Genomic DNA, 26,460 nt, shown 5'->3' with positions numbered 1-26,460 from the left:
TTGTTTTCACCTTAACCACTTAAGTGTAAGTAAGTTGTATCTTGCGAGCTTATACTTATTGTAAACAAAATAAATATAAACCCTAAATATATCTATGAAAAGAAAAAATGGCAAGAAAAGTAATCATAGTGATAAGAGGCACATTATAACTATGGAGACTAAAGTCGAAATCATTAAACAACGTGAAAACGGCAAGAAATTTGTGGACATTACATGTGTTTTTGAAATGAATGAATTGACTGTTAGAACCATTATAAAAGATAAAGTTCGGATTACACAGGATGTAAAAAGTTCTGTGCCAATGCAATAAATGATCATATCCAAAAGAAGAGGCTTATTAATAGAAGAAAGGGAAAAATTGTTGATGATCTGGATAGAAGACATGAAACAACAACGAATGCCAATGTCTTATGCTCATACAAGAAAAAAACTTCAGTCTTTTTTAAGAATTAAAGTATAAACGTGGTGAGAACGTTGCTAGAGGAACATTCATTGCAAGCCATGGATGGTTTCAAAGATTTAAAGGCCATGCTAAACTACACAACATCAAAGTTACAGGTGAGGCTGCTAGTGCAGACATAGTAGCAACTACAGAGTTCCCCAAGACTGGCAGAAATCATCAAAAAAGAGGATTACCTACCATAACAGATCTTCAATGTAGACAAGACTGGTTTATATTGGAAAAAAATACTAGATCATTCTTACATATTACAAGAAGAAAAAACTATGCCAGGATTTAAAATATCAAGGACAGATTAAACCTTCTTTTTGGTGGAAATGCTGCGGAGGTTGTAAAATAAAACCACTGTTAGTTTACCATAGCAAAATCCAAGAGCCTTCAAAAATATTTCGAAGGCATCGCTACCTCTTGTGTGGAAGTCCAATCACAAAGCATGGATGACACAAGAAATTTTTTTAGGACTGGTTTCTCCATCATTTTATGCAAGGAGTTAAAAAATATTGCCAGCGAAACAACCTACCATTTAAGATATTACTGCTGGTTGATAATGCACCTGGTCACCACAACAACTATGTGTGACTATAATGAAAACATAAAAGTTATATTTTTGCCTGCAAATACAACTTCCCTCATTCAACCCATGGATCAGGGTCAAATATAGACATTCAAAACGTATTAACTACAAACAACATTTAGATGGGCAGTAAGGGCCACTGAAGGACAGAATGCCAGCTCACTGAAGCAGTTCTGGAAAGAATGACATTTACAAAGCTGTTAAAAACATCAATGCTGCCTGGAGTGAAATTACAGTATCAGCCATGAATGCCATCTGGAAGAAATTCACCCTCCCCACGACCCAGTTTGTTCAATATGCTTCGGGAAGTGAAGAAAATGAAGATGTAATTAGAGAGTTTGTGAAAATGACCAGAACATTGGAATTAAATTTAGAGAGAAATTACTTTATTGAATTGTTGAAAAGTCATAGAAAGGAATTAGGCAATGAAGACTTATTGAAAATAAGTCTTCACTGCTTAATGAAGACAAAAATGATGACAAGGAAGACATAAGAAGTTGAACCATCAAAACAATTTACTAAGGAAATGGCAAAATGCTTTAAAATGATCGACAAAGCTAGCTTTGTCGATCATTTTAAGCTAGCTGGCTTAAAAGCTCAGGATCCAGACACTGAACAGTTTGAAACACTGATTGCGGCAGTGCATGATACAACTGCATGTACAAACTGATTTACAACGAGGTAAAAAAAGAGCTACAGTGCAGACATCATTGGACAAGTATTTCAAGACCCCATCAATATCTCCAGAGTTTGAGAACGTATTAAATGATTAGTATAGAATGGGTATCTTCGGCTAAATTATATATGTTTTATATTTATGTACTCGATAGGATATCGAATAAAATTTTATTTTCAGAAAGTTTCCATAAATAGAAGTTGATTTGCTTGAATTTTCCTTTCAAATGAATATACAATTAAAAACAGATCGTATTTAAGCACTATTCAACTTGCACAGTTTTTCAACTTGTGTGGAAATCGCTGGAATGAATTAAAAGCGTACGTCGAGGACTTACTGTATATGCTAATACAGTTATGTACTTATCAGTCCTTTCATATAAAACCTACTATTTTGATATAATTTGTTCATTGTATTGAATTATTATTAATTTGTATTGAATTAAAAAATCATGAGCGCCTCCGTAGCCAGGTGGGCAGGAGCAGCAGTGCGTAGCACATGCTTCTCGATTAGAGCGGGGTTCGAGCCCGTGCCCACCAAATACGGAGGATGCGGAAAGGTCAGGAAATGACCACCGCATATCCCCGGAGCAATATGGCCTTAGTTGCTAATGCTCCTAAAAACCAAATAACAAACAACAAACATTAAAAAATCATCTTCAAAAATGTTCTGAAAAATCAATTTGGAATGTTGTGGTTTAATCAAAGGTAGACTGAAGACTATTTCTTCATTGAGTACTATAAAAAAGCAGTATTTGGTGTGTCAGGAGACAGTCTCAGTTTCTAAAAAATATAATTTAAAACGACACTATGATTTCAATCATAAATCTTATGATTAATATAAAGAAGTGTTGCAAAAAGAAGTGTTCAAACTTACAAAACATATTAGGAAAACAACAAAACATACTGAAAACATATCAGTCAAGAAATTTATCTGCTTTAAAGTACCAAGTTATCAAGTTTCACATCATTTAAAGGTGATCAAACCTTTAAAATAAACCGTTCAGTGATGGTGAATCAGTTAAGCATTGTTTGTTAAAAGTTGTGGAAGACTTTTTTCCAGAGAAACAAACAATGATACAAGGCATTAGTTTGTCTCGACAAACAATTATGTGAAGAGTAGATATTGGAAAGAATTTGTTCAAACAAAACAAAACAATTGAAATATTTTAGTGTGGAACTGGATGACAGTGCTGATGAAAATGACACAGCACAACTCCTTATCTCCATACATGGAATTAATGATAATTTTGTACCAGTTGAAGCTCTAGCTGATCTACAAGAGTATCCACAGAACAACTACAGGTGAAAATCTTTTTGAAAAATTTTGTCAGTCTATTGAAAAGTTGGGAATTAAATTTCACTATCAGTTGTGACCCTGGCAGGAGTCACAACTGACAATGAAAAAAATATGACTAGTAAAAACAGCAGGATTATGGGTAGGATAATCATGAAAATGATAGATATCAGAGCTGAACCTCCAACTCAAATACACTGCATTGTGCAGTAAGAAGATTTCTGTGGTAAAGTATTAAATCTCCAACACGTTATGAATGTGGTTATTTCAAATGCAAATTTTATAAGATCACATGGTCTTATTCACCACATGTTTCAACAGTTTCTTTCAGAAATTGAAGCTGAATACAAAGATGTAATTTTACATAGTGCAGTGACATGGTTTAGTTGTAGCAAAGTGTTATATTGTTTCTTTAAACTGTATCATGAAATTGATATTTTTAAACAGAAAAGGGGAAACCAATAAAACGATCTACAGAGTATGCACGGAACAACTACAAGTGAAAAATCTTTTTGAAAATTTTTGTCAATCTATTGAAAAGTTAGGATTAAATATTAAAACCCTGGCAGGAGTCACAACTGACAATGAAAAAAATATTACTAGTAAAAACAGCGGGCTTATGGGTAGAATAACCATGAAAATTTTAGATATCGGAGCTGAACCTCCGACTGAATACACTGCCATTGTGCATCAAAAAGATCTCTGTGGCAAAGTATTGAATCTCCAACACATTATGAATGTGGTTCTTTCAAATGCAAATTTTATAAGGTCACATGGCCTTATTCACCACGTTTCAAAAGTTTCTTTCAGAAATTGAAGATGAATACGAAGATGTAATTTTACATAGTGCAGCGACATGGCTTAGTTGTAGCAAAGTGTTATATCATTTCTTTAAACTTTAAACTGTGTCAAGAAATTGATATTTTTATGACAGAAAAAGGAAAACCAATAAAACAACTATCAAATATGGAGTGGCTGTTTGATCTTGCAATTCTTATATACATTTCTAGTCATTTAAATGCTCATAATTTAAAACTAAAAGGGAAAGAAAAATTGGTTTGTGATTTGTATGGTGAGAAATCATTTCAGAATAAATTCTTATTGTTTTAAATCCCAAACTGAGCAAGACAATTTAGTTCACTTTGAATGTTGTACTGAACTAAAAGAAACACATATTTACAAAGAATCATTGTCTCTCGTTATTACAATTACTTTTTGACGAGTTTGAAAGTCGATTTGCTGATATAAGATCCCATGAAAAAGGGCTGTTTGAGAATCCATTTACTTCTATGGCTGAAAACTACAATCCAGCTTGTAACTTGAAATTATTGATCTTCAAGCCAAAACTTTGTTCAAAAATAAGTATATGGACTGCTAAAATAAACTACTTTAATTCTATAGGGCTCTCCCTTCTGAAGATATTCTGCTAATAAAAGAAAATGCCACAAAAATGGCTACTTTGTTAGGATCAATGTGTTTGCAAGCAAATTTTTTTATGCATGAAATCAAATAAATATTTAAAAAGAAACAATAACAGATGAGCATCTTCAAACCATATTGAGAATTGGCGTCACAAATTTTCAACCAAATTTGAAAATTATCTAACAATTTTTTTACCAAACAATTATCTAAAAATATCCAACTTCAATCAACTCACTAAATGTAAAGTTTTGTTTTGTAAATGTCATTGTATGTATTGTATTTAATAAAATTGTCAAATATTTTTAATTTAAGGTATATCATTATATTTATTTATTCACACTGATATTGAAAAGCAGTGATCCTTTTCAGGTTGTAAATTTTCTAAAGTGAGCAGTTACAAGCAAAAGTAAGGTTTTAAAAAAAAAAAAAGTAAAGTAATTTTTTTAAAAAACAAGTCATGTCTTTATATAATTTTAATAAAATCTAAAAAATAAATCATTGACAGATATTTTGCACATAAAAGGTATTGGGAAATTGCATTTTTTTATATACAGGATCTCCTCAACTTACGTAATACTCGACTTACGAAACTTCGACTTTCCGTAAGTTTTTGTTGGGCGGTGCAAACTTTAAAAAATCGCAGAAACGTATTTTGCATCATGTAGGAATAAATGGAGGTATCGTGAAAATATCGTAATGTGAACCAATAACACATTATTTTTATTATTATTATTTTATTTTATTTTTTTTTTTTTTGTAATTCCAAGAAATTTTCAATTTCCAAGTCCTTGGAAATTGAAAATTTCGCTATATAACTAAGTTATTTATCTCTCTAAAAGGTAATTTTTATAATGGAAATTGCATTCCCTTTCATTGTTATCATATGTTCTGTTATAAGACTCAATTTTAAACGCCTTTGTGATATTTTTCTAAAGGACGTTTTGGGAGGTCATGACCAAAACACAATATGCACTTTCTGGTTTATTGGACTTTTCTGTTAGTGCATCTGATTATAAATGGGTAGTAAACGCAATCATGCTGCATTTGCGATAATACCGATAACTGCAATTGTGTGGGTAATTACACTATTATGGTGAAATGTGTTCCCTTCACTAAAATCTTCAATCATATAAAAAACAAATTTTCAGAATCTTCTTTTCATTCCTATTTACTTACTACAATGGTCACGGGAAAGCGTCCAACAGAAAGTGCAAGTGGTGGTAGTGCCAGGAAACAAAACAAAATTGATTTAGAAATGAAAATGATTAAGAAGTACGAAGCAGGACAAAGTTTGTCATCGACTGAAAGGGAATTAGGTCTCACTGCTTCAACAGTGAATACTATTTTAAAGGACAGTGCGCATGTAAAAGAACTGGTCAAAGGATCAAAGCACTTAAGATCACCAATGATCACAAAATGGTGTTCAGGTGCTATATCGAAGATGGAACAGCTGTTAATAATATGGATGGAAAATCAGATTCAGAAGAGAGTGTCCCTGAGTCTAATGACCATTCAAGCAAAAGCAACAAGTATTTATGAAGATATTAAGGATAAGTAAGGCGAACTCCAACCCAGGTTCGTGGTGAGCAATGGGTGGTTTAATAGGTTCAAGCATTGCGCTGGTTTCCACAATGTTAAAGTATTTTGTTTCATTTTAGTTTTGAATATTAGGTGGCTTGGTACACAGGGTACCTTCTAAAGACAATGTGAAACTATAATTGTGATGCTATTTTAAAGTTTAAGACCGTAGTTTTACACTTGGAGGATACATAAGAGCAGCCTATATGGCTACAAAATGTGAAGGAATGAGCTGCATGAAGGACAACTGCAGGTTGGACAACCCTGCAAATAACAAAAATTCAAAAACACCAGACATTTTAAAGCAGATATCTCCATTTGAGTAATCTTGTAGTTATGGTTCTAAAACAGCTTCTGGAAGAATGGTCTGAATAGCAATACAAATACCTTAAAGAAGTTCTAGGAAATCTAAACTAAACTAAAAGATAATCCAGTGACTATAAAAGAAATCTGCAAAACACATACTTACTTTGTTGCAAGCATTCAATAGCCAAATGAAACGTTCTCTAAGATCCCGATTTTCAGAACACTGTGTTTCTATATCTGCAAAGGTAGTAAAGGCTGTTAATATTTCAACTTAAATATAGTTGATCTTTTCACCACTACTGTCATTAACAAGTATAATTATATTCTACCAGAATCAAATTACGTTAATAATATATTGTTGATCACACACCAAAACCACGCATCTGCAAAAAGACAGTTTTGAGAAAAAAGCATTTAAAGATTCTTTGACCTTGGAAAAAGTTTTTAAGTTATTTAAGTAAAAGTTTTATAAGTACCTTCCAAAGACACTGTTTTTAATCCATATTGGTAATTTAAAATTGGCATTATGTAGGGGCTTATAAAAGCACTTTCGCAGTTTTGGCATTGTGAAGTTTGAAAGTTTGTCAGATCCATAAAAATTGAAAATATGGGGGGGGGCGCAGATTTTTAACACATTTTTGTTGGTCAGAAATGAATAATTTATTAATAAAACAAGATTAGAATAACGTATACATATAAATAAATGAAAAATATATTAATAACAGGTTTAATTACAATACCATACAAATAAAAAATTAAATTAATTTTCAATATCTTCACATTCAGATTCTTCACTTAAATCCGGTGCTGGTAATATCCCTTATTTCTACTGATGCTTTTAATTTTAAATAGAATTTGTGATACATCTTTAGGCTTTGCTTGAGATATACAAAGTTTCTCATTATAGACTTTGGGAAGATTAGGTTGCTCATTGCTGGATCTTCCTTAAGGTCTTTTTAGGTTTACTGTTATAAATTCACCTTTGTAGTTTGTTTTGTAAAACAATGTGACATGCCTGCCCTGCCCTGTCCTTTTTGGAATTCAAGGCAGCAGACTTTTCTTCAAGGAACAGTGCCTTTATATTGTTTGGCGAGAAAAGTAAAATCGCAGAAGTTATTGCATTGCATGATATTTACACAGAATGGTGTAGGTTTTAATCTTGTGCCTCTAATTATTTGGGCACATCCCTCAGGGAAATATATGGGTACATACTTGGCTTTTCTCTCAAGTTTAGAGTGCACTGAGTCACATTCCATTTCTGAATGGCCTGGCCCAAAAAAAGGGTCTAACAGTTTTTAAACTGGGGATAATTTTTAAAAAGCACATGGACTTTGAAGCCATAAGTGATGAGTCTCTATCATCATCAGAGGGTACATGATTTTTATCGTCGTCTGAAACTTCAAAGTCATTCAAGGGATCGGAATCTTCCTTTTCCAAATCAGATTCTATTTGAAGTGAGGAACGCATTGCAAGAATTATTCGCATTCTTGTACTCATTATTCTAAATTTTATTTTTAGCCGCAAAAATGAAACATTACAAAGGACAACTAAAAAGTAATACCGATTGGAAAACTGAGACAAATGAAGCCATACATGTAACAGCATGCACGAGCTGGCCTCCCTCCACCCTACTGTACATGCCAAAAATACTAAAGTGATACTTTCGAGAATTGCTATGTCAGTATTTACCATGCCAAACTAACAAAAGTGCCACATTCATGAATCTGCATGGTGAGAAGTTTTTTTTTCACAGATATGTGAAAATGCATGTAAAATTTTCAACCACATGGTCTTGGAATACACATATGCATCTTTGGCAGGATGTAGTTGACAAAGAAACAACCTCAAGAATGCATTTAGGTAAAAAGTACAAAATTTGCACATTTGTGGTTTTGGCATGGTGCAGACGGTATATGAAATAGTTCTAGGACAAAGAATTATGTGAAAATACCACTAAATAAAGGTCAATATAAAGTTCAGTAATAATTAATCATTAAACATTATTGGACAACTTCCTTGGGAATCATTATTTACATTTTATGCATAAACACTATTAAACAATATCTTTGGGTATCAATATTAAGCACAAATTGGAGCAGAATGGTATTAAGGGTAAGTTGCTACAATGGATAAAAGGATGGTTAAGTGGGAAAAGACAGAGGGTGGTAATCAATGGGTGCTTCTCTTCGTGGATTAATGTTATTAGTGGAGTCCCACAGGGTTCAGTGTTGGGTCCATTGTTGTTTTGTATATTTATCAATGATATTGATGAAGGTATAGCAGGCTTAATGTCGAAGTTTGCAGATGATACAAAGGTTGGCAGGGTTGTTAATGACAGTAATGGCAGTGTGCTACTGCAACAGGATCTAGATAATTTGGGCAGATGGGCTAAGAAGTGGCAACTGAAGTTTAACCTTGACAAATGCAAAGTACTGCACATGGGTAGAAGTAACCCCAGAGAAACGTACCAACTGTGTGGTACTACACTTAAGGTGGTAGAAAATGAAAAAGACCTGGGAGTAATTGTGCAGTCAGATATGAAGTTTTCTGAGCAATGCAGACAGGCTGCCAGGGCAGGTCATGGGGTATTGTCAATGATATACAGGAATTTTTCTAGCAGGGAAAAGGAGGTGATTGTTCCTCTGTATAAGGCAATGGTCAGGCCACGCCTTGAGTACTGCGTACAGGTCAGGAGGCCTCATTTTAGGAAGAATGTAGATTTGCTTGAGCATGTACAGAGAAGGGCAACTTTGTGAGGGGAATGAAGGGATCCTCTTACCAAGAGAGGCTTAAGTTCTGCAAATTGCAGTGGCTGAAGACTAGGCACCTGTGCGGTGATCTGATTGAGGTGTAAAAGGCCTTGAATGGGTTGAGCCTGCAGAATTCTGATGGGATCCTTCCACTTGTTCAGATTACGAACCTAAGGGGGCATAAATTCAAATTAAGAAAGGACAGATGTAGAATAGATGTGCGGAAATTTGCCATTTCCAGCGGGTGGTTAATTGCTGAAACAAACTTCCATCTGTCGTTGTGGAAATTGATAGGTTGAATAAATTTAAGGAGGAACTGGACAGGCATTTGGAGGGAATGGTGTGATTTTTTTTTTTTTTTGGCTGATGCTGCATAAGCTCATACACTTGCTTTCTTGCATCATATGCCACTACTACTACTACTACTACTACAACACTGCACTGTACATGCAGATTTATAATACAAGGCTCTTGAATACAGATGAATGATAAACATTCAAGCTGTGATATGGTTTGCTAGGGAGTGAGCCACAACAGAACTTGTCATATGCTTATGACAATGACAGATGAGATCAAAAAGCTACTGCTGGGAAGGCAGACCAGGCTGTGGCTCTTCACTGGCTGCTGGGACTAATGCATTCTCCTTCTCAGCAAAGATGCATCCACAACTGCATATTTGCATACCTGATATAAACAAAAACAGTGACTAACAGAAAACTGAAATGTGTTTGGTGTGCTGATAAGTCCACACAACATAAACATAGTAATCATTTATGCTAAAAATTTTCAAATTGCACCATAAATCCAATGCCCAGTACTATTCTTGAGTTAATATTTTTCACCAGAGCATTACTTAAGTATTATGCTAACCAGTATTATTAGCATAATAATACAGGGTTGCAGATATTTATACATTGGCATCTCGTATAACACTAACAGTATTCTTTTACCCAGTATTATTAATATAATACAGATGATATAATAAAAATACCATAATAAAAGATTCCACTGTATAAATATTTGTTATTTTAGAGGTTCTGAAAACCAAACTAGGAGTAGATAGCATATAATACAGAGAAGTTATTACTTCTCAAAAATGTTTAAGATTTAAATTATATTTAATTAAAATGATTTATTAATAACGATGCAGAATTCCACCCCCCCCTCCAAATTCAGAAGACTGAATTGGGGGAAAAAAGTTCTTGCGACAATGAAGCATGCTGATATAACACCACAAAGAAAATAGCATTTACACACACACACCTAACCATCTAATGTCAGGTTACACTACATATGAACTTAACTGCAGTACACTAACACACAGTGAGCTATTATGTTTCCACTGTAAGCTTTTCTCCATTAATTTTTACATTTCATAATTACATTTTATCCCCTTGAGGGTGCTACTAGCTCTATGGTTCCAATTTTGCCTCTCTCTCTCTCTCTCTAGTATTGCATGTGGTTGATTATTGATTTATTTTGGTAATTATGGCACATGGGCGCTAAAGCCATGATGTGGAAACATGCAGCTAGTTTCTTTTGGAAACAAGTTCTTATTTTCTTACAAGCTATTTGATTTTCTTTTAATTTCAATTTATTTTTATTTTACTTTTAGTATTCTTTTATTCTGCTTCCCTGTTGGATCAACAGTAGTGTATATATATATATATATATATATATATATATATGCTAGCAATAATGGCCTACTTATTTGTCATCAACTTGGCCATATTTAAAACCATAATTCAAAACCTTATTCTCCATTGTTTATCATTAGCCCTTGCATATAATTCATTACAGTACCAGAGGGGCCTGCATACTGCTGTCTTCCCTCTCAATTTCAGTGGTTGGCCCTTGAAAATGTCATTAAAATTCAGGCAGAACATGATGTAGCCAAGTGGTCAGGAACAAAAATGCAATAAAACAAACTCTTTGAGTGGACCGTAGTTCTAGCCCATGACTGCTAAATACAATTAATGATCGAATTTGTGATTTATTGTATACTCCGTGGCGTGCTACAGAATAAACAAGAAAACAAACATATGCCTTGTACACAGTTAGCTCTCGTCATCATTCAGTCTTTCAACTTATATACATACCAACAGCATATTTACTTCGCTTATGGAGCTTAATTTTTTTTATGAAAACCCCAAACGAGAGGTATTAGAACCTATAATACTTAGTACTGTGCTTGGGTTGTAATTACCTATTGAAACATCATTATATTCAACTAACAAAATACTTAACATGTGTATGTGTTGCTAAATGGGGGGAGGGGGGAAGCATCATTATAACATCATTATATTCAACTAACAAAATACTTAACATGTGTATGTGTTGCTAAATGGGGGGAAGGGGAAGAATAGCCCAGAGAGAGAATTTTTCTGGGGGATTTACAATAAAATAAGCTAACTGGTTGTCAGTTATGAAATATAACATTAGCTCCAATTAAAAAATATTGCATTATTTGCTTAATTAACTTTTGATTAATTACAATGATGTTAAGACCAACTTAAAAATAAGAGATAAACATCACTGGCACCAAACTCAGGATACTAATAAATAAATAAGCCAAAAGATCGCTTCCTTATGAAAGCCAATGACAAATGAAATTAACACTGATTACTGAAAGAGAATACCAAGTTATGAAATAACTTGGTATTCTCTTTGTGCAGTTATGAAATACAACATTAGCTCCAATTAAAAAATATTGCATTATTTGCTTAATTAACTTTTGATTAATTACAATGATGTTAAGACCAACTTAAAAATAAGAGATAAACATCACTGGCACCAAACTCAGGATACTAATAAATAAATAAGCCAAAAGATCGCTTCCTTATGAAAGCCAATGACAAATGAAATTAACACTGATTACTGAAAGAATACCTGACCTCTACTAGATAAAACAGTAATAAAATAACTAATGAACTTCGCTGTTTAACCTTAATTCCATTACCATTTCCTCATACATGCAATAAATTCACTGCTTAACCTTAAATAAAGACAAAACAGTTAACAGCTGCCATCCATCAAGGCTTACTGAAAACAGAATGCCACTTACTGTAACATTAGTGATAAACATAAATCATCTGGATATCCAAAAATAGATCTGAATCAAAAGAATTTGCAAACATGCAGACCATGGAAATGACATAAAAAATAATAAAAAAATTAGCTAATTTGCTATTAATGAACCCGAGATAAGAAAAAATAATGTTGAACAAGAAAAGTCGGAAATAAAATGACTATGCTATCAAAATATAAATATAAAATTACTATGCTATGGAAAGGACCTGGGAGTAATTGTGCAGTCAGATATGAAGTTTTTTTGAGCAGTGCAGACAGGCTGCCAGAACAGGTCATGGGATCTTTTCAATGACATACAGGAATTTTGCTAGCAGAGATAAGGAGGTGATTATCCCCTTGTATAAGGCAATGGTCAGGCCACACCTTGAGTACAGCATACAGGTCTGGAAGCCTCATTTTAGGAAGGATGTACAGTTGCCGGAACGAGTACAGAGAAGAGCAATGAAATTGGTGAATGGAACAAGGGGTTGCTCTTACGAAGAAAGGCTTAAGTTCTGCAAATTGCAACATCTGAAGTCTAGGAACCTACGAGGTGATCTGATTGGGTTGTATAAGGCTTTGAATGGTTTGAGCAGGCTCAATGCTGATGGGATTCTTCCTCTTGCTCAGATTACTCACCTGAGAGGATATAAATTCAAATTGAGGAAAGATAATTGTAGAATAGATGTGCGGAAATTTGCCTTTAGCCAGCGGGTGGTTGATAGCTGGAACAAACTTCAACTACCATCTGTCGTAGCGGAGGTCAAAAACTTAAATGCAAGTCAAAGGAAGGTTTAAATTCAAAGGTCAAAGCAGAACTAGACAAGCATTAGGAGTGAATGGATAGGTGAAAATAGGAAGGGTTTTGTTTTTTTTTTTTTTTTTGGCTGATGCTATGTAAGCTTGCTTTATTGCATCATATGCCTCTACTAATGCTGATGCTAAAAGCAGACATAATGCCTAAAAAGAGAAAATGAATATTTTTTCTTATCTTGCCATGCAGAACATACTAATTTATAAAAACATGTTTCCGTGGACTTGTTTGGAAGACCATGATGTACAGAAAAAACAGACGTGACAACTGGAATTTACCCATTTTCACTGTATGAGGTTCAATACCTACAACCTCCAACAGAAAGAAAGACAAAAAACCAATGAACCAGCTCATTACATCATACATTCCGGAAATCAGCAGTACTATAGCAAAAACCTATAACAAACCTCAGTCTATACAGGAAACCAATGCCTAAACCAGAAGCTTTCCAAGAATCAACATCAACCATCCACCCCCAAAGCCCAATATACTATATCTAGTGCTCCTGAAACTCAATCTACATCAGAAAATCACACAGAAGACTATAGAAAAGAATATAGGAACACAAAAAAGACAACGATCATGGCAGAATCCACAAATCCAAAACGGCTGCCCACACCCTTTCCTGTTGAGGCACTTGGAACTTCACACGAACATCTTAATACTTTCAAAAGATTCAAACTACTCCAGAAGAACACTTAAGCAAGCCTACTTCATAATTTGTTTCAGAATCTCTGCAATAAACAGAAACAAAGAGCAACCTTTCACAGTGTTTATTACAATCTATTCCAAGCAGAAATTCTGGGAAGGTCACAAGAAAAAGATTCCAACAACTAAATCCATAGATGTAGTCTCTTTAACCTCATCACCAGCATACCTAGAAGTAAATATTCCGTAGTAATCTTAATTTGATCATATCCCTCTATCCAGAACACTCACTGAACTTGAATAACTCAAAGACTACATAAGCCTTTGACCCGATTGCTTTTACAATAGGTTTTATTTAGCAGTAAAATTGAGGGGGGAAAAACAATTTACGGTAAAATTTTACAAAATATTTAACTGATTTTCGAAATCTGTTATTTTTTATTCCATTACGAAACTGTTGTGCAACAGTTAGTTGTAGTTTTGTTATAGTTTTGGCAAAATATTATAAAAACATGTTTCCGTTGTAATTTTTTTAAAGGACAATATAGTCATATGTGTAAAAGATTTTTTATTTATTTTTATTTATTTATTTATTTATTTATTGTACAATGCAGTTCCAGCTAGCTTTCCTAGCAACCCTGCAATCTATTTACAATGCTGAACCACTAATAATGTTAAGGTACAATTATCTCAGGTTCCCTCGTAGAGGGTCAATTGATTTTCAATGTGATGTTCATATCACAATGCAATACCATGAAGGTATCTGACACTATAAAGTCCCAACGTAAGGTTGCGATGATCTCTGAGGATCCAAGTGACACTTGTAGGTCTACTATGGAGATTAAAAATGAGAAGTCCAATCCAAGAAGTATGTCTAAACCAGAAATTATGATCATAATGAACAAGTCAACTCATCCCAACATTACAGCAGTTAACAATAAACCACAATCAGTGTCCACATACAGTCCTTGGAATCACAGGGCATCCATCGAAGAAGTAACCACAATGTAATCCAACAGGTTCATCATAGTGGTCTAACTCAACACTGGAGCCCCAATTTCTCCAATACAAGACTGTCTGAAAAGCATCAGCAGTCTCCTCAACAACTATTCTCAATCACCTGTTAGTGGAAGAGGCATCTGGAGGATGTATCATGAGGTTCAATAGAAGCCATGGTGTTCATAGGGTAGACTTCCATCTATAATCAGGAGAGTACGACTCATCCTGTGCCCACCCTGTGTACTATAATAATATTCTGTTCTAAGGTAGCACATCATGACCTTTTCAAGCCCTTTTTAACTGCCATTCAGTATCTGGCTTATGCTCCTCCAACTGCAACAAGATCCTCTTTCTTCTGGACTTCAAAATGTTGAAGTGTGTAAAAATCTTCTTTTGTACTAACTAACAGTTCTTCACATTCAGGAGTAAGAGAGTGGAGATTAGGGGCTTCTTCAATTAATTGACCCCTCAAGTCACAATACTCAACCAATTCATAAAAAAGATGGTTCCAATCTTCTCTGAATCCACAAGTACATAGATTATGCTCAGTGATTCCAACTTCTCTTAACTTTGCAAAAACAGAACTACAAAGTCCTGATGCCCAGTCAAAATATAAGTTGTATGGAGATTGGGATTAAACCAAGACCTTTGCCCACTGAGTTGTATTATGCTAACAGTCTCGTAATTCTTTGTCACTGTTTTGTGCCATAGACTGCTGCGTACCAATATGTTGCATGTTTCTAAGTCCGCTCTTACGTTTATTCCACTGATACATTATTACATAAGAGGTAATCTGTCCGTTAAATTGTATAAGTTTTCACACCTTTTCATATCCCAGACACTTTTTTATCTCTAACCAAATGGTTCGATCTATTCCCTATTGATATAGAATTCGCACATGAGGACAGTTTGTGGATATTAGGACAGATATGGCATATGAATGTCCATTCTTAGTGCAATTCAAGCAGACTGGTTCACAACGTCAACATGTTTTTGAAGTGTGCCCAAATGACTGACAATTGTAACAGATGGTTATGAGATGAAATAGATTTACTCTGTAGGACATCATTCCTATGTATATCTGTCCTTGATGCAATAAATAGTTATAGACGTGCCCTGCATTACCAATTTCTACCTATTTTAACTTTATTAATGATGTTGAAGCAGATTAAAATTTTGCTTTCGATTTCCATCTTTGTCATCTTTGTGTAGCTTAAATTGCATGTGTAGAGATCACTCATGAAATCATCCTTACTTATGTCCTCTTCCACATTATAGACTATTAATTTTGGGCCTGGTCTTCTTGGTTTTGAAAAGAGAACTCCCAGTGCTTAATTCTCATTCTGTTTTATACAATCAATGGTGTCTTCATTTTCTAATTCTAAAATGATAGATACCTCTTTCTCCACCGTTTTCCTCACCTTGTGCATTCTTACGACTTCAGCATACCTGTCAAAGCTCTGCTGACAGCTTTCTGAACATCATTACCTGTTTTAAGGTGAGAATCATCCTTAGCCTTAATAACAAGAGCATAGCAAATTACCCTCTGTTCCTCAACAGATCATTATTTTCCACAGTATTGTCTTTTGAACTTGTCACAGGATTCTTTTTAATAGTATTGCTCCCAAGCCAAGACCCTTGACTGCATTACCATAAAGGATGTTATTCCTTCGTAAACCTGCAGTTTCACCTTGTTCCACTGATCACACTCTCTGTAATTCTCTTATATGAGTTTAATATTCCTCAATCATTTGCTCCAAACATGATATTTTTTCCTTTAGGCACTCATTATGTACTCCCGATTCAATTGTCATGTTTTCAAGTTCACCCCACCTTGAAAGGATTTCTGTTATAGCCATACAATTTATTCCATTTCCTTTATCAAATAGAAATTGTTGTATGCTATTGCGGGGCATTCCAGGACTTCGGCCACAAAGCATAAACAAATTTGGCCATGTTTAACAGCAGGAACCTTCAATTTTTTTCTGCTTCACCTCTATGCGATCACAAGGTTCCCAGTTTGTGTGTTCACCTGTTACTCCTTCCATAATATCGTTTGACCCTAAAATATTTTCATCTGGTTCAAATTCAGATACAAAGACATGTTCAGTACCAACAATGCAAGTAGAACCTAAAAGTGGGAATATTATGCCTTCTAGTGAGAGTTGTTCCCCAACAACAAGGTGTTTCCAATTTACTATCTCATGATATGCAACTCTACACCTTGCATGTTTCATATCCATTTTGGCATTCCATTGTACTCACTCTAATGCCAACAACTCACTTGTATGAAACAGTTTCAGTCTTACCATACTTCTAGTGTTCATTTTTTCACAGTGCAGGTCATTTGCCTTGGAATGAGTATTTTCTAAAATATTCCATTTAGTTATTTCTCTATTTGTGCCCTGCCTAAAAGTTAACCACTTGTGATCACAAGCACAATCTGCAGCAGAAAGGGGACATCCCCAGACGCAACATCCTCATCCTACCCACCATTGTCAATCTTTTCAATTTCAGGAGCAGCTGTTACTTGATTCTTCAAGTCACCCTTCTGCCAGCCATCCTTTTTCCTCAAACTCTTTTTCTTGGTCACCTGTACTTTTTTTTGAAGCACCAGTTTAATAATTTCTACAAGTAGAGCTGATGTTCCAAATTCTTTTTCCACGCTACTATCTGGATGCATGGACAAAATTTCCGAGTGAATCCAAGCAACCCCTGTATTCCCTCCATGCGTTTCGTTTGGCATCATATCATCACAACCATCGTCATTATCATCTTTGTTGAGCACAGCATCTACAATGTCACTCCCTGTAAGAAGACCACTAGTTAATAAGTTGTCAACGACTCGTACAAATTCATTGACATTATCTGTATTAAAATGTACAACGTTGTTACTTAGCAACCATTCGGATAATGGCAAGTTGTCTTCTTTATTTCCATCTTCTTCATCTACAACTGAAATGTCATTTGCATTTAATTTTGATTTCTTGAAGCAATTCAATATGGTTGTCGAAGTAACGTTGTTCCACACATTATTCAATAAATTTATAGCATCCAATATTGATCCAGACTCGGTAAGTTTCTGTTCTCTTTGGCTGATCAGAGGTAGAACTAGAAATCTTTTATAAAATCCTTTCAAACTCTTGATTACACCTATGTTCATTGGTTGTAAAATTGAGTCATATAGGGAGACAGAAACACTAGCTTAATGTTGGACAAATTTTGAATCTGCAGTTGTGCAGGACAGTTATCAATTTACAATAAAATATTTTTCTTCTTTTTGAATAGCTCTTTATTTCAATCATTTACGTATTCCTGAAAAATATCTGAAGTCACCCAAGCTTTCTTGTTTGCAGTATAATCCACAGGAAGTTTCCTTGCGTTTTTGAAACACTGAGGTTTTAATGATTTTCCGATAACAAACAGTTTTTTTTTTTTATCAGTTCTGTCATATTTGCACATACGAGCACCATCAAGTGAGCCTTGGATTTTTTTTCAACAATACATTTTTCCCATTTGAATTTAAATGTATTCTCAAGTGTCAAATTAAAAAAAATTCTGTTTTGTTGGCATTGTAGTACTAGTAGTAATAATAGTAACATGTAATATAAAATAGTAGTAGTAGCATGATGTGAGAAAGCAAGCATATGAACTTATGTAGCATCAGACAAAAAAAAAAACAAAAAACCCCAATTTCACACATCCATTTCCTCTAAAAGTTTGTCCAATTCCTCCTTGAATTTATTTAAGCTATCAACTTCCACAACGACAGACGGAAGTTTGTTCCAGCAATTAACAACCCGCTGGCTAAAAGCAAATTTCCACACAACTATTCTACAACTGCCATTCCTCAATTTGAATTTATGCTCCTTCAGGTTCATAAACTGAGCAAGCAGAAAAATCCCATCAGAATTCAGCATGCTCAACCCATTCAAGGCCTTATACACCTCGCAGGTGCAAGGCGATCTGCAAGGTGTATATCAGATCACCTCGCAGGTTCCTAGTCTCCAGCCGCTAAAATTTGCAGAACTTAAGCCTTTCTTGGTAAGAGAACCCCTTTGTTCCTCGCACCAATCTCGTTGCCCTTCTCTGTACACGCTCAAGCAACTCAACATCCTTTCTAAAATGAGGCCTCCAGACCTGTATGCAGCACTCAAGGAGTTCCTGACCATTGCCTTATACAAAGGAATAATCACCTCCTTTTCCCTGCTAAAAAAATTCCTGTATATCATTGACAATACCCCATGACCTGCTCTGGCAGCCTATCTGCATCAGAAAACTTCATATCCGACTGCACAATCACTAACAGGTCTTTTTTATTTTCTACCACCCTAAGTACATTCCTCTGCAGTTACTTTTATCCAAATGCAGTACTTAGCATTTGTCAATGTTAAACTTCAGTTGCCACTTCTCGGCCCATCTGTTCAAATTCTCTAAGTCCTGTTGCAGTAGCACAACTGTTGTAGATGTCTTCATCATTGAAATCTTTCTTTATTTCTACCCAAAGATGGTCAATTCATTCATTTGCCATTATTGGATCTGCAGATCCGAGATTCTCCACTAATTTTTGCATAAATGATGTTATGTCAGATTTTAAATAGATTCAGCCAACCGTTGTTACATACAAAATTGTCGCATCCAAATTGTTTAGCAAATTTTTCTGTCTGAGCCTTCAAGATTGGACTGTCTATTAAAAATCCAGCGCTTCTTTGTGTGGTGAACCACTGAAGCAATGCTCCTTCAACGTTTGTAACCTCGCACTTTCAAAATTTTTTTTTTCGGTTATGTTCTTTTTCAGTGCCGATATGTAAACATCTTTATTCTTTCACAATGTCGATACACTTGAAGGGGACAAAGAAAACTTTTACACACTTCAAAATGTTTTGCACCATGTTCTATCTCACGAAAAATTTTGGCTTTTTCATGAATCGAGAGACACTTTCTTTGGTTAGTAGACATGTTTCTGAAGGAAAGGGTTGGTTTCTAACTGATTTTACTTTAAAATGAAAAAATGATCTTCATACAAAGTTCTTAGGAGCCCGAAATGCATACAACATTCTTAGAACGTCCCGTTTCCAAAATTCTTTGAAGTCTCAAAATAAATTTATGGTTCAGTTAATACAAGACAATCCATAAAAAAGGTAATGTGACAAGCGGAACGCCAATGCACTATTGTATAGCCCTGTCCTCGGAAGGACAAGGTCATAAACTGCCCACTAATCTGATGCAGGTGGTCATAACACTAAGTTGCCCTTTTCATTTTTGTCTATTTCAGGAATTGGGTTTTTTTGACCACCCGAGCAATTAAGAATGTTTGCATAGTTACCAAAATTTGTTCGGTGTATCCATGTAGTAAGTTCATTATAACAGTGAGCAAATATGCGTAAATTAAAATCATTATGGCTTTTTGCTCGTTACAGCCATGATCTCATTATTTCCGTGTTCGCTACATCGAAGTTCAACTGTATATTGTAAAATATTGTAATTAAGACTCATAACAATTTTGAATGTGATCAAAATTACTGATAAAGGAATTATTTTGTAACCCAACACTGAAATCAAGCAACTGTAAACTCATCAGTAACTTTTACAACTTTAATTCATTAATTATGTAACATAATTAGATTATTAATTCAATTTTGCAAAACTTTCTAGAAACTGTACCTCAAACCAATGTTCTAACCCCACAGGCTTGAAGAATATAATAAGTTTCTGAAACATAGCCAATACTGTTTGGCATTGAGTGTTTTAATCATTCAAATTGTAGCATTTTAATAAATTACTTAAATCTACCAAGTGATATAATCATGTAGTCTCAATTAATTATTTCAATGATGTACAGTCACATAGATCCTCGCTTCCAATTAATTAGCCAATCTTAGATGAAATGTTTTGTAGTTCTGAAGTAGTGTAATGACTGTTTGCAGTACATATGAAAAATTTCCATAAAATAAAGCATTACAATAAATTATAATAAAACTGGAAATTACATTAGTTCTCGCCAAGTAAATGCAAAACTTATTTACTAAAACTTTCAAAAACTACAATGGCTATAACAACTCACCTAAAAGAAGAAGAATATCAGCAAAAATAGAAGGAATTTCTTCGTGGAGATGCTGAAAAAAAAGTGATAAAATTTGTTACTAAAAGTTAAAATATGCCATGATAAATTTACTGTACAAACTAGCAATTCTTTGATCTATGTGAAATAATTTTTGTATACAGGTTGGTTTTTAAAAATAAATATCAGTTTATACTCTGGACAGTCAAAGCTAGAAGAGCTTGCAAGTTCATTGTAACTGTTTTTGAAGCTGACATAACAGCACAACAGCTAACAATAGGCTGTGCACTTTGTGGCAGTACAGGCTCGATCTTGCAACATGTGAATTTGCATGTGGACATGCTACCCCGATTTCCTTATTCGATGCAAAATTATTTTTTGTAATTAGATTATTTTAATTTTAAAAACTACTCACTTTGGTCACCTGTGGTTAGAATATCGCATATTGTCATAGGTGAAATCTGGAACAGACAGCATCTAAACCAGTTGTACAAACCTTTTTCGGCCCCAGACTCCTTTTTCATTCCGAGCTTTATCCATGGACCCCCTTTAGATTCTATTAGTAAATAGCTTAGTTTCCACTGATGCCAAAATTTTGGCTCCTAGCATTATCAGCAACCCCTCCCCCCCAAATGAAATATTTTGTTTTGTTCAACAGAGTAATAAAAACATTATGATCATATAAACAAAAACCTTCCTTACCTATCATCAGAATTTGCCTTTGTATACTTCAAAATATGCAAATTTAAAAAATAAAAATTAAAAATCTATCCACCTGTCTATATGCAGTTCGTTAAATACACAACTGCTTATATATTTTCAGAAATGTAAGATCGGGGGAAATTCTAACAATTTGTCTGTAAAATCAGTGTAATGGAAAGTTTCTATCTTTTTTGCTACATAACTAACATATGGTCCATATAAGCATATAGCTGCAACTTTTGATTTTGTAAAGCTAGAGATCAGGCATTTGTAAGCATGAGAAAAAATGGGAGGCTTTTGGGACCAAAACAGGTAAAAAACAGAGTTTATTTCAAATAACCATTCATTCCAAAAAAAAAAATAGATTTCTTGGGAAAAGTAGGAGAGTTATCAGAGTCCACACTGCATTAGAAATAAAATTTTTCACTGGCAAAATATGTATTTTACATTAAATACAGCCATAGGATTACTTACCTACAGTATGCTTATAAGCATTATCATATCTAAAATTTTTCTGTCTGCAGATTTCTGTTTGGATATTCTGTTAGACATCAACAGATTGTGATTGGTTCAAGTAAGATACTGCTGCAGGATTAGTTCTCTTCAGAAATGTGAATCAAAGTTTCGTTCAGCAGTATCTGCAAGCTTCACCACAATGAGAAGATCTGAGTAGTTTTTGTAACCTGGCTGAATATTTTCTCTTACTCATAAGCTCTACTCATACTGAAACTCCTGCTATTAGGAACTGTTAGAATGCCCAGCATGACTTGGGATAATTTGTTATATTTTTATATTTCAAGTATTTTGTGTACTTTCTTAGTTCCCCAATGAAAGACTCCTCTTTCATCACATCCTCTGGTAGTTTCTCACTGGAACTGACAGAACTGATACTGCAAAACATCTCCAGTTTTATCTATTTTTTTATATTTAACAACACCAATAAACAAAATACCACAAAAAAGTCAAATTTGAAAATAACAGTGCAAATTGGTGAAATTTATACTATCCAGTGTTTATATTAAACATCATTTTCAAATGGGAAAATGTGCACGATGTAGTCATATATAACCATAAAGTGCTTCCTTGCTGAACAAAAGAACAATCTTCTCTTCTTGTTTTACTCTCCATAACCTTGACAAAATAAATGCCTGTAACTAAATTGGAATCAACTTTCTGGTTTAGTCTGCTATAATAATCAACTTCCAAAATGAAAGCGGAAGATTTGAAAACCATTGGTAAAATACATTTACACAAAATATTCTTCAGCATATCTAGGAGCAATGAACTCAGCACATGTACGTGAGGTATGTTGGAGTGAAACACTATTTCTGGATTTTCAAACATTAGCATAAAATTTAAAAGAAACAAGAAAACCACTTTATTCAAACCACAACGAGGGAACATAAAGAAACTTGCTGCACGAGTGAGGATAACTTGCCTAGAATTATCAGCTTGCTTTTCCTGTTTAGGACTGCTTTCATCAGAAGTTTGCAATTCAGAAATTCATTTTCTTGGAGCAGTCACTAATTTGTCTTCTTTTGAATTATGAACTGGATTTAGACATGTGAGTGACACTCACTAGCGATTGCTTGTTGTAATTTTCAATTTGGTAACTCCGAAAGGTGTTCATGTGGCTTTTCTTGCCACTTCTTTAAACAGGTATGTCAAAAGTCACTACTGTTCAACGAGTCTAGTTGCATTTAACCTAGAACAGCCAACCGGCAGCCCCCAAGGCAGAATGCGCTGGTCTCAAAGGAACTAGTAGTTGTTGGTGACTCTATTGTCAGGGAAACTGGAAACATGCTTTGTAAAAAGGATAGGTGGAACAGGACCAGGGTATGTCTGCCAGGGGCAAAGGTTGATGACGTTGTAGAGCAGATATCATCTTTTAAGGGCACAAAAGGTGATATAGTTATACACGTTAGCACTAATGATATTAAGAGTAGGAGACCGGTGGAATTACTTAACAAGTACAGGTCACTGTTGAAAAAAAGCCGTGAATTAGGGTTGAATTTGAAAGTGTCTGCAATTCTGCCCAGACACAATAAAAGGGAATATATGATGAGAGCCCTGTCGATCAATTCGGCCCTGGAAAGATTGTGCAAGGCTCAAGGGGTAGAATTTTTTTCAGCCTAGTCTGTACTTGTTAACAGGAGAGACTGCTTCTACAGGGATGGGATACACTTAAATAGAAAGGGTGCAAGAATGTTTGCTGATACTATCGAGGCAGTGTTAAGTGGGTCGGAAAACTGCTAGATTGGGGGTTTACAAGGACTAATAGATTAACAGTAGCCACTGGCAGAGGTGAAAGTGATTCTTGCACTGCTTCTATTGGAATGAGCCGCAGCCTGGAAAATAGGATGCAGGATATTTCAGAGACTGCTGGGAATCATTGGGGTACAAATAAACACATGGGTTGTGTTAGGGTAGCTAAGAAAAAGAACAGGTGCATATATACTTGCGTGTACACCAATGCTAGGAGTTTAGTAAATAAATTTGATGAATTTGAGGTATTGCTCAAAACATCAAAGGCAGATATTGTGGGGATTTCAGAGACGTGGTGTCACACAGATATAAGGAATGCAGAACTGGAATTTGGAGAGTACAATGTCTACAGAAAGGATAGACAGGATAGGAAGGGAGGAGGGGTTATACTATTAGTTAAGAAATACATAAAATCCAAGGAAGTGAAGCCAGTCGACATTGCTGGACAGTGCAGTGTTGAGTCAGTTTGGTGTGACATAAGCATTGGGAGATCAAAATTGAGAGTAGGGGTGTGTTATAGGCCTAATGAATCTGATGCATATAATAAGAAACTGTACAGGGAAATAGAGTGGGCCAGTAAATCAGAGAGTCTTATAATGGGGGATTTTAATTTCCCAGATATTGACTGGAATTTGGAGTCTGGTCACTCACACACTAGCAAGGCTTTTGTGGATTTATTGGATGATTGTTTTCTACATCAGCATGTTCGGGAGGCAACTAGAGGGAGTAATACTCTTAATTTGATTATCAGTAGTGATTCTTCATGCATTAAGAATCTGCAGGTAAATGAACCACTAGGTGGCAGTGATCACAGTGTGCTGAAGTGGGATTTACTCAAAGAGGTATCTACCATTAGGGGTAAAGGGAAGGGTTTTTGCTTTCGTAAAGGCGACTACGATGGACTGAGACAGTATTTAAATTCTATACAGTGGGACCAACTGATGATGTTACCAACAGCAAATTCAAAATGGGAAGCATTCAAAGAACTTATCTTGGAAGCTACTAGGCTTTACATACCAACTAAGAAATATTGTTCAAGGTTTAGGCCTAAGTGGATGTCAGATGAACTAATGAGACATATAGCAGAGAAGAAAAATGCATGGGATAAATACAAATTAACACGTAACACAGAAGCATATGATAGATACAAGTTGATCTGTAACCAAGTTACAAAGCAGGTTAGGCAGGCAAAGGCAGATTACGAGAAATCTTTGGCAAGGGATGCAAAGAAAAACAGCAAAGAGTTCTTTACTTATGTAAACTCTAGAAGGAAGGGGATGAATCAGATTGGTCCACTTGATATCGATGGGTCAACTGTTGATGATCCTGCTCAGGTAGCTAACAAACTAAATGAATATTTTGCATCGATATTCACACATGAGGAGTTATTTAGCGAGGGGAATGCCAGAGGTGTATTCAACTCTGGCAGTAAGCTAGAGAATCTTGTAATAATTGAGAGTAAAGTGGAGGAGAAATTGTTGAAGATAAATACAAGAAAGGCACCTGGGGTGGATGGGATCTATCCAATTATATTAAAGGAGGCAGCAAAGGAAGTAAGCAAACCCTTAGCCATAATTATGAGAGCTTTCTTGGACTCAGGGGAAGTACCCATGGACTGGAGATGTGCAAATGTGACCCCAAAGGAGGATCAAAGGGTGACACACGTAATTATAGACCTGTTAGTTTAAATTCTGTTCCAGGAAAATTAATGGGGACACTGGTTAAAGAAGCACTGCAGGATCATCTAGACAAGACTTCAGTTATAGCTCAGACACAGCATGGTTTTGTTAAGAGGAAGTCTTGCCTGACAAATTTGATTGGATACTATGATGAAGTCACAAAAGAACTGGATGCAGGGAATAACTTTGATATTATATATTTGGATCTCAGAAAGGCTTTTGATACTGTTGCACAAATTGGAGCAGTGTGGCATTGGAGGCAAATTGCTGCTATGGATAAAGGGGTGGTTGAGGGGGAGAAGACAGAGAGTGGTAATCAATGGACACTGCTCATCGTGGACTAATGTTATTAGTGGAGTCCCTCAGGGCTCAGTGTTGGGTCCATTATTGTTTTCTGTATTTATAAATGATATTGATGATGGTATATCAAGCTTAATGTCCAAGTTTGCAGACGATACAAAGGTTGGCAGGGTTGTCAAGGACACTACTGACACTATGCTGCTGCAACAGGATCTGGACAGGTTGAGCAGATGGGCTGAGAGATGGTAAATGAAGACAGTGGTAGAGAATGAAAGGGACCTGGGGGGTGGTTGTGCAGGCAGATATGAAGTTTTCTGAGCAGTGCAGACGGGCTGCAAGAGTAGCTCATGGTGTATTGTCGATGATATATAGGAATTTTTCTAGCAGGGATAAGGAGGTGATTATTCCCTTGTATAAGGCAATGGTCAGGCTACACCTAGAGTACTGTATACAGGTCTGGAGGCCTCATTTCAAGAAGGATGTAGAGATGCTCGAACGAGTACAGAGAAGGGCAACAAGATTGGTGAATGGAACAAAGGGGTGCTCTTACGAAGAAAGGCTTAAGTTTTGCAAATTACAGTGTCTGGGGACTAGGCACCAGCAAGGTTCTTTTTTTTTTTTGCACCTCCCAAGGTTTTTGCATTTTGTACTCTAATCGAAGCCCGAGGCGGGATCCGAACCCGCAACCTTTGGGTTGCCAGGCAGGCACTTTACCCACCTGGCTAGCCTAGTCGGCACCAGCGAGGTGATCGGATAGAGGTGTATAAAGCCTTGAATGGTTTGAGCATGCTCAATGCTGATGGGATTCTTCCTCTTACTCAGAATAATCACCTGAGAGGGCATAAATTCAAATTGAGGAAA

The 26,460-nt window shown here is 35.3% G+C and overlaps 1 protein-coding gene across 4 annotated transcripts in view; it reads right to left on the bottom strand.

Annotated features, from left to right (window-relative positions):
* The window catches only part of tho2 (THO complex subunit 2-like protein), a 1,047,711-nt gene that overhangs the window by 932,028 nt on the left and 89,223 nt on the right, over nt 1-26,460 (bottom strand). For all 4 annotated transcript variants that reach the window (XM_090374101.1, XM_090374103.1, XM_090374104.1 and 1 more), the window contains exons 4-5: nt 20,657-20,708; nt 6,476-6,549 (exon numbers count right to left, since the gene is read on the bottom strand). In XM_090374101.1, coding sequence (XP_090230227.1) covers nt 6,476-6,549; nt 20,657-20,708 — 126 coding nt within the window. The remainder of the gene's footprint in view (nt 1-6,475; nt 6,550-20,656; nt 20,709-26,460) is intronic.

This window comes from Mastigoproctus giganteus, chromosome 5 (assembly GCF_048544385.1).
Source record: "Mastigoproctus giganteus isolate SK-2022 chromosome 5, ASM4854438v1, whole genome shotgun sequence".
Lineage (NCBI taxonomy): Eukaryota > Metazoa > Arthropoda > Arachnida > Uropygi > Thelyphonidae > Mastigoproctus > Mastigoproctus giganteus.
This window is presented reverse-complemented; position numbering and strand designations above follow the sequence as displayed.